At 41.0% G+C, this 9,661-nt stretch overlaps 1 protein-coding gene across 1 annotated transcript in view; it reads left to right on the top strand.

Annotated features, from left to right (window-relative positions):
• Positions 1–8,043, top strand: part of COLGALT2 (collagen beta(1-O)galactosyltransferase 2) — a 111,239-nt gene extending 103,196 nt beyond the window's left edge. Inside the window, exons 11-12 of the mRNA XM_057728007.1 lie at positions 5,751–5,957; positions 7,451–8,043. Of these exons, the coding sequence (XP_057583990.1) occupies positions 5,751–5,957; positions 7,451–7,727 (484 nt within the window). The 3' untranslated portion in view covers positions 7,728–8,043. The remainder of the gene's footprint in view (positions 1–5,750; positions 5,958–7,450) is intronic.
• The last annotated feature ends 1,618 nt before the right edge of the window (positions 8,044–9,661 follow it).

A 9,661-nucleotide genomic window follows, 5' to 3' on the forward strand; every position in this document is an offset into this window, starting at 1 on the left:
TGTTGTTAGTTTCAGGTGTACAGCAAAGTGATTCAGCTGTATTTTTCAGATTCTTTTCCCATATATGTTATTATAAAATATTGAGTATATTTCCCTGCCTATACAATAGGTCTTTGATTATTTTATATATAGTAGTATTCATATGTAAATCCCAGCCTCCCTCCCACCTTACCCTTTTGGTAACCATAAGTTTGTTTTCTAAGCCCATGAGTCCATATCTATTTTGTAAATAATTTTGTTTGTATCATTATTTCAGATTCCACATATAAGTGATATCATATATTTGTCTTTCTTGGTTTGACTTAATTCACTTAGTATGATTATCTCTAGGTCCATCTATGTTGCTGCAAATGGCATTATTGCATTCTTTTTTATGGTTGAGTAATATTCCATTGTATATATGTACCACATCTTCTTTATCCACTCCTCTGTTAATGGACATTTAGGTTGCTTCCATGTTGTGGCTATTGTAAATAGTGCTGCTATGAATATTGGGTGCATGTGTCTTTTCAAATTATGGTTTTCTCCAGATATATGCCCAGGAGTGGGATTGCTGGATCCTATAGTAGTTCTATTTTTAGATTTTTAAGTGATCTCCATACTGTTCTCTGTAGTGGTTGTACCAGTTTACATTCTCACCAACACTGTAGGAGGGTTCCCTTTACTCCACACCCTGTTTAGCATTTGTTTGTAGAATTTTGATGATGGCTATTCTGACCTGTGTGACTTAATACCTTATTGTAGTTTCAATTTGCATTTCTCTAATAATTAGCAATGTTGAACAGCTTTTCATGTGTTTTGGCCATCTGTATGTATTTTTTGGAGAAATATCTATTTAGATGCCCTGCCCATTTTTTTGATTGGGTTGTCTGGTTTTTGGATATTGAGCTACATAAGCTGTTTGTATATTTTGAAAATTAATCCCTTGTGATTTATATTGTTTGCAAATATTTTCTCCCATTCTGTACATTGTCTTTTTGTTTATGATTTCACTTTGCTGTGCAAAAGCTTTTAAATTTAGGTCCAATTTGTCTATTTTTGTTTTTATTTTCATTGCTCTAGGAGGTAGAACCAAAGAGATGTTGCTGCAATTTATGTCAAAAAGTATTCTGCCTATGTTTTCCTCTGTTTTAAAGCATCTGGTCTTACATTTAGGTCTTTAGCCCATTTTCAGTTTATTTTTGTGTATGGTGTTAGAGAATGTTCTAGTTTCATTCTTTAACATGTGGCTGTCCAGTTTTCCCAGCAGCATTTATTGAAGAGACTGTCTTTTCTCCATTGTGTATTCTTGCCTCCTTTGTTGTAGATTAATTGACCATAGGTGTGTGGGTTTATTTCTGGCCTTTCGATCCTGTTCCATGGATCTGTAAGTCTGTCTTTGTGCCAGAATCATACTGTTTTGATTACTGTAGCTTTATAGGATAGTCTGAAGTCAGGGAGCTTGATCCCTCCACCTCTGTTTTTCTTTCTCAAGGTTGCTTTGGCTATTCGGGGTCTTTTGTGTTTTCATACAGATTTTAAGATCTTTTGTTCTAGATCCTCAAAAGATGCCATTGAATCTGATAGGGATTGCATTGAATCTGTAGATTGCTTTGGGTAGTATAGTCATTTTGGCAATATTGATTCTTCCAATCCAAGAACATGGTATATCTTTCCATCTGTTTGTGTCATCTTCAATTTCTTTCATCAGCGTTTTATAGTTTTTGGAGTACAGGTCTTTTGGCTTCCTAGGTAGATTTATCCCTAGGTATTTTATTGTTTTTGATGCAATGGTAAATGGAATTGTTTCCTTAATTTCCCTTTCTTGCTGCCTGTTGTTAGTGTATAGAAATGCAACAGACTTCTGTGTATTACTTTTGTTTTCTACAACTTTATGGAATTCATTGATGTAGTAGTACTTTTCTGGTAACATCTTTAGGATTTTTTATGTATAGTATTCTGTCGTCTGCAAACAGTGACAGTTTAACTTCTTTTTGATTTGGATTCCTTTTATTTCTTCTCTGATTTCTGTGGAGGACTTCCAAAATTATGTTGAATAATAGTGGCAAGAATGAACATCCTTGTCTTGTTCTTGATCTTAGGGGAAATGCTTTCAGCTTTTCACTGTTAAGTATGATGTTAGCTCTGAGTTTGTCATATATGGCCTTTATTATGTTGAGGTAGTTTCCCTCTATGCCCACTTTCTGGAGAGTTTCTATCATAACTGGATGTGGAATTTTATCAAAAGCTTTTTCTTTTTCTGCATCTATTGAGATGACCATATAGTTTTCATTCTTCAATTTGTGAATGTGGTGTATCACACCAATTGATTTGCAGATATTGAAAAATCCTTGCATCCCTGGGATAAATCCCACTTGATCATGGTGTATAATCCTTTTAATGTCTTGTTGGATTCTATTTGCTAATATTTTGTTGAGGATTTTTGTGTCTATGTTCATCAGTGATATTGGCCTGTAATTTTCTCTTTTTTGTAGTATCCTTGTCTGGTTTTGGTATCAGGATGATGGTGGCCTCACAGAATGAGTTTGGGAGTGTTCCTTCCTCTACAATTTTTGGAATAGTTTCAGAAGGATAGGTGTTAACTCTTCTATAAATGCCCTATAGAATTCTCCTGGGAAGCCAACTGATCCTGGATTTCTGTTTGTTGGGAGTTTTTAAATCACAGTTTCAAATTTAGTACTTGTGATTGGTCTGTTCATATTTTCTATTTCTTCCTGGTTTAGTCTTGGGAGATTGTACCTTTCTAAGAACTTGTCCATTTCTTCTAGGCTGTGCATTTTATTGGCATAAGTTGATAGTAGTGGTCTCTCATGATCCTTTGTATTTCTGTGGAGTTGATTGTAACTTTTCCTTTTTCATTTCTAATTTTATTGATTTGAGCCCTCTCCCATTTTTTTCTTGTTGAGTCTGACTGAAGGTTTATCAATTTTGTTTATCTTTCCAAAGAACCAGATTTAGTTTCATTGATCTTTTCTATTGTTTTCTTCATCTCTATTTCATTTATTTCTGCTCTGAGCTTTATGATTTCTTTCCTTCTACTAACTTTGGGTTTTGCTTGTTCTTCTTTCTCTAGTTGCTTTAGGTATAACATTAGGTTGTTTGAGATTTTTCTTGTTTCCCAAGGTAGGATTGTATTGCTATAAAATTCCCTCTTAGAACTGGTCTTGCTGCATCCCATAGGTTTTCGATTGATGTGTTTTTGTTTTCATTTGTCTCCAGGTATTTTTTATTTCCTCTTTGATTTCTTCAGAGATCCATTGGTTGCTTAGTAGCATATTGTTAGCCTCCATGTGTTTGTGGCTTTTTTTTTTTAATTTTTCTTGTAGTTGATCTCTAATCTCATAACATTGTGGTCAGAAGAGATGCTTGATATGATTTCAATTTTCTTAAGTTTATTGAGGCTTACTTTGTGGCCCAGCATGTGATGTATTCTGGAGAATCTTCCACGTGCACTTGAAAAGAATGTATATTCTGCTGCTTTCAGATGGAATGCTCTATTAATGTCAATTAAGTCTGTCTGGTCTAATGTGTCATTTAAGGCCAGTGTTTCCTTATTGATTTCCATCTGGATGATCTGTCCACTGATGCAATTTTCTACCTTTACTCTATGTTTGCCTTTACCGGTGAGCTTTCCCATTCATAATTTTGTTTCTAGTTGTGGCCTTTTCTGCCTAGAGAAGTTCCTTTAGCATTTGTTATAAAGCTGGTCTGATTATGGTGAATTCTTTTAGCTTTTGCCTTTCTGTAAAGTTTTTGACTTCTCTGTCAAATTTAAATGAGAGCCTTGCTGGGTAGAGTATTCTTGGTTGTAGGTTTTTCCCTTTCATCACTTTAAATATATCATGCTACTCCCTTCTGGCTTGCAGAGTTTCTACTGAAAAATCAGGTGATAACCTTATGAGGATTCCCTTGTATGTTATTTGTTGCTTTTCTCTCATTGCTTTTAATATTTTATCTTTGTCTTTAATTTTTGTCAATTTGATTATTGTGTGTCTCAGCATGGTCCTCCTGGGATTTATCCTCTATAGGACTCTCTGTGCTTCCTGGACTTGGGTGACTTTTCCTTTCCCATGTTAAGGAAGCTTTCAACTATTATCTTTTCAAATAGTTTTTCAGGCCCTTTCTCACTCTCTTCTCCTTCTGGGACCCCTATAGTGTGAATACTGGTAAATTTAATGTTGTCCCAGAGGTCTCTTAAACTGTCCTCATTTCTTTTCATTCTTTTGCTTTATTCCTCTCTGCAGCAGTTCCAGCATTCTATCTTCCAGCTCACTTATCTGTTCTTCTGCCTCATTCATTCTGCTTTTGATTGCTTCTAGCGTATTTTTCATATCAGTTATTGTATTGTTCAACTGTGTTTGTTCTTTATATCTTCTAGCTCTTTGTTAAATGTCTCTTATATCTTCTCAGTCTGTGCCTCTGTTCCTTTTCTGAGACCTCGGATCATCTTTACTGTCATTACTTTGAATTTTTTTTCAGGCAGATTGCCTATCTCCATTTTACTTGGTTGTTCTTCTGGGGTTTTATCTTGTTCCTTTGTCTGGAACATATACCTCTGCCATCTCATTTTGTCTCACTTTTTGTGCGGTCTCTTTCCCACAGGCTGCAGGATTATAGTTCCTCTTGCTTCTGGTCTCTACCTCCTGGTGGGCGAGGCTGGTCTAGAGGCTTGTGCACGCTTCCTGGTGCCTGCCCACTGGTGGGTGGAGCTGGGTCTTGTCTCTCCAGTGGGCAGGGACATGTCAAGAGGTGTGTTTGGAGGCAGCTGTGGACTCAGGAAGACTTTAGGCAGCCGATCTGTTGATGGGTGGAGCTGTGCTCCCTCCCTGTTGGTTGTTTGGCCTGAGGCATCCCATCACTGGAGCCTACAGGCTATTGTGTGGGGCCAGTCTTGGTGTCAAAATGGTAGCCTCCAGGAGAGTCCACACCAGTGAATACTCCCCAGTACCTCCACCACCTCCCCGCAGTGAACCACAGCCGCTCCCCTCCCCCACCCAGGAGACCCTCCAAAGACCATCAGGTAGCTCTGCCCCAGGCTCCTCTGAAGTCACTGCTTTTGCCCTGGGTCCCACTATGCATGAGACCTGTGTGCACCCTCTAAGAGTGGAGTTTCAGTTTCCTGCAGTCCTATGGCGCTCCTATAATCAAGCCCTGCTGGCCTTCAAAGCCAATTGCTCTGGGTGCTCCTCCTCCCAATGCCAGAGCCCCCAGGCTAGGGAGCCTGATGGGGGACTCAGAATTCTCACTCCTGTGGGAGAACCTCTGCAATATAATTACTTTCTAATGGGTGTGGAATTTGATTGTACCACAAATGTGCCCCTCCTAGAGTCTTGTTGTGGCTTCTTCTTTGCCTTTGGATGTAGCATATCTTTTCTGTAGGTTCCAGTCTTTTTTGTTGATGGTTGTTCAGCAGTTAGTTGTGATTTTGGTGTTTTTGTAGAGTAGGTGAGCTCAAGTCCTTCTGCTCCACCATCTTGTCTCCAACCTCTGGAAGATCTTTCAATCTCCACATCTCAACTTTCAGGCTTTAACAGTCTGCTAGGCAAGAATAGCTGGGATGTTGATAAGTGGAAATGGCCCCGTTGATGGGAGATGACAGCCATGATTAGTGTGATGTGCCTTGTTGTGTGATGCATTTAAATAAGACACAGTTGGTCCAAGTTTTCAAAAGTGTCTGCAAAGCTGTGTTCCATTCTTATGGATGTCTAATACTCAAATTGGAATTTTCTCTTCCACTCATTTCCTTTCAGTTATATTGGTAGGAAGAGGATGCAAGTAAAAGAGCCAGAGAAAGCTGTGCCCAATGTGGTAAATCTGGTTGAAGCTGACTATTCCTACTGGACACTGGGCTATGTCATCTCTCTGGAAGGAGCACAGAAGCTGGTTGGAGCCAATCCTTTCGGGAAGATGCTACCAGTGGATGAGTTTCTGCCAATCATGTACAACAAGCATCCTGTGTGAGTTGCCCTGAACTGCCTACCTGTCCTTTGAGCACAGTCCATTCTTGAATTATGCTACTTGTTTTCTGGGTAATACTTGGTATTTTTAAAGGGATACTGCTTTCCTAAATGATCTTCCCGTAATCATGACCCAGAGAGGCCAACTCAAGTGATTATCCCCTTTTACAGACAGGGAAGATAAGGCATAAATGGTGAGTCTTGCATAGGAGTCCTCTTTAATACCCAATGGGTAATTTAACAGGACATAATCTGCTCAGTTCTCTCATCTTTGATTTTCTTACTTCCATAAACCCATACACTTCAAGGAAGGTCATCTTCCTAAGCACCTCAAATTTTTCAGTTTATTTCTTAGTCCATTGTGTATACTGTTGGCCAGGCAGTGGCTCACGAGCTAGTCGCGAACCCAGACCCATGAATAGTCATTGTGATGTATTGTGATACCTGTAATCACAGAGATGTGTTAGAGGCTCAGGAAGAGTGGAGGTGGCCTCTGAGCAGCGTGTCCATAGAAGAAGGCAGTGTGATCCTCAGGTGTCCTGTAGCCCGGGGGTTCACTCTGACCCTAGTGCTTATCAAAAACATGGTAAATGATGGGTTTATGTGTCAGTCTCCCCAATTACCTGTGAGTCCCTGAGGCAGGAAACATCTTTTATCTCTGTGTCCTTAGAGCCTAGTCCAACCTCTGTACATAGTAGCTGCTCGATCAGTGCTTCCTAACTTCATTAATGGAGCAGGAGACCAGGTTCTAACCTTGGCTCCTTCTCTCAGTTGCTGGGTTATCTCCTCCCTAGATGGTCTTCATTTTAGCAGTTGAGTGTCCTTGTCCTGCATCTTGCTCATTTTGTCTCCTGTCATCAGTAAAGATGGACAACATGTCGGAGACTGATTTTTCTCTCTGCTTCCCAACATAAACATGGAGGTCAATCATCATCCCCTTAACAGTAAGGAAATTGAGACCTAGCAGCCAAGCAAATGTCATCTCATATAATCTGCACAGGAGCCCTGGGAGGGAGGGCAAGTCCTCCCTCCACTTTGCATTCACAGGTCGCTGGAATCCAAAGCCACGCTGGCATGCCTCCAAGCCTGTACCACGTCACTCACCCCTTCACTGCCATCTAGCTCCCAGCTGTCTAGGTTATTAATCCAGGAGCAGAGCAGTTTCTATAGAGTGATCACATTTATTTATTATTATGGTCCAACAGAGCTTAATCCCTAATTTTTAGAATAAGATGTGAAATTCATTTTTAAACTAGTCTATCCAGATACAACAGAAATATCCTGACCTTTTCCCTTGTATATTTGTGTAGATCATCTGAAAGCTTTTAAAGAAAACTGTATTGTGTTTGTAGACTAAAGTTTTCCACAAAGGACACAACTTGAAAAATAATCAAGTGAATCCATGAGAATATAAGAGATAACAAGCAGGGCTCTTTTCCCCTGTTATGTAAGGGTCCTGCCCCCTCACCCCCCTGTACATCTCTTGTTTTCAGTGCTGAGTACATGGAGCATTACGAATCCAGGGACTTGAAAGCCTTTTCCGCAGAGCCCTTGCTCATCTACCCGACGCACTACACAGGCCAGCCGGGGTATCTGAGTGACACAGAGACCTCAACCATCTGGGACAATGAGACAGTGGCCACTGACTGGGACAGGACACATGCCTGGAAGTCCCGGAAGCAACGTCAAATCTACCGCAATGCCAAGAACACAGAGGCCCTGCCGCCACCAACCTCCCTAGACACTGTGCCTTCAAGAGATGAGCTATGAAGGCTCCACAGGGAGTTTACTTCCTTTGGTTTTCCTAATGGGCTGTTCATTTGTTTGCTCTAGTTTCTTTTCGTGGTCACAATCATCTAACCAAAGTGGTCTAATGTGATTGATCAAAATTAATATATTTTTGACAGGGGAAGAGAATAGGGAAACTAAACCCAAATTTCCTAGACGGCTAGAAGAGAGGCTTTAATGGCAACCATTAGGACAAACTTCAGTCCAGGCCCCTTGTCCCTCAGTTCATTACCCATATGATACTGGTTCCTGCATTAAGGTTGAACAGCATGGCTCAGAAACTCGTCCAAGGGAAAGGTGATCACCACGCTGTCACATCCATAAATGAGTAGGCCCGGCAGCCAAGCACACTGGACCACTTCTGTTGGTCTGGTGGGCCCATTTTATGTCACAGATGTGACCCTGAAAACTTAAGTATGTTCCAGGTTCGGCGGAGGTGGGGGGTGGGGGATCAAATCATTTAAAATGATTTGGGCTTTTTCTTTAAAGGCATTTGTCATGAGCCTTATTGCAAAGTGAGTTTTTCATCTTCGTCCCTGTTATCCAACAGGGATGGGCATTTGGGTCTGTCTGAGACTTGGCCTTTGACTATCATGGCAATTGAAGCTCTCATAAAGAGGTGTCCAGTTTGCCATGTGGGTATAGTTTCATAGATATTTGCGGGTTTGTGTAGCTATTGGAGGAGGACACTCAAACTTTGGCCTTTTTTATTATGGCCACTTGAGTTGGGATGCTCTATTTATGAAGATAAATTTAATATATAAGGGGCTGGGGCTAGTGTGTAATGTGATGCTCCAGCGCATCAGACTCTCCCCTCCACCCTGAGTCTGGGAGTAAATGGCAGGTGTGAGTTTTATGAGTCTCTGTTAAGAGGCAGAGCACATTTTCAGGCCAGCCACTGTCCTTACGTGGGATTTTCATTCTCTTTTGAATTATTTATTTTACAAAATGTGGGGGAACTGTCTGTGGGATAAGGCAGCGAAACCAATGTGTCAGGCTTTTTTTGCCCCCTGGTAAGTGGCCAGTGTAGACAGAGAATCTGGGGAGCTAGTGAAAAACCCTTAGGCGATTCCTAGGAATCTGGTTCTTCTGCATTTCCCAGCCTGACTCTTACAGGGATGTCTGTCGAGTGGGAGATTCTAACCTTCTGGAAACAATGATTCTCCATCTCAGGTGAGAGACCTTGGTTAGAAACAACCAATTTAGGCCAAAAACCAGGCAAACTGTTGGAGTCAGGATGCTGGACAAACCACCTCTCTGCTTTCTTCAAAAATGGATTTTATATAAAATGCAGAGTTGGACTACATCATCTCTTCCAGCTCCACAATCTATGATTCTCAGATATCTCATGATGATTTGTTTTAGGTTTCTGTTGTCATGCCTGCAAGCAGTAGAATTTGGTCTCCAAAAATCCCCTCCCCAAGCATCCCGTCCACACACGCTCCTCTCTCGGTGTCCTAGGTGTTGGGCTCTGAGCTTCATGCTTTGGAGCAGAACTCATGGGTGGCCTTGCTGGGTGTACCAAGCTGCCTGCTGCCCATGGAGGCCCCAGGCTGCAGGACAACCAGGCAGCTTCCTTCCACAGAACACCAACCTCTGTCCTCCCTCTTGACTTACAGTTGGTTCTTCTGTATTGACCAATAAGCCAGGAGACTGATGAAAGGGGTCTCAGCTGACTGATTTTTACTGCTTAGACATAGCTGTCAGAGCTTGACTCTTTGTCTAGAAAAACAGAGCATCTGGGGAGCTAGTGAAAAACCCTTAGGTGATTCCTAAGGTTTCCTTGGATATTTTGTACTTCGTTTGCATATTTGAGTGTGTGCACGTGTGCTTGAATTTCATGTTTGTTTTTTTTAAAGGGGTGGGAGGTGGCTGAGGTATTGGGAGTGGAGGAAGATTTAATTAATTTTTGAGTG

The sequence above is a fragment of the Hippopotamus amphibius genome, chromosome 3 (genome assembly GCF_030028045.1).
Source record: "Hippopotamus amphibius kiboko isolate mHipAmp2 chromosome 3, mHipAmp2.hap2, whole genome shotgun sequence".
NCBI lineage: Eukaryota > Metazoa > Chordata > Mammalia > Artiodactyla > Hippopotamidae > Hippopotamus > Hippopotamus amphibius.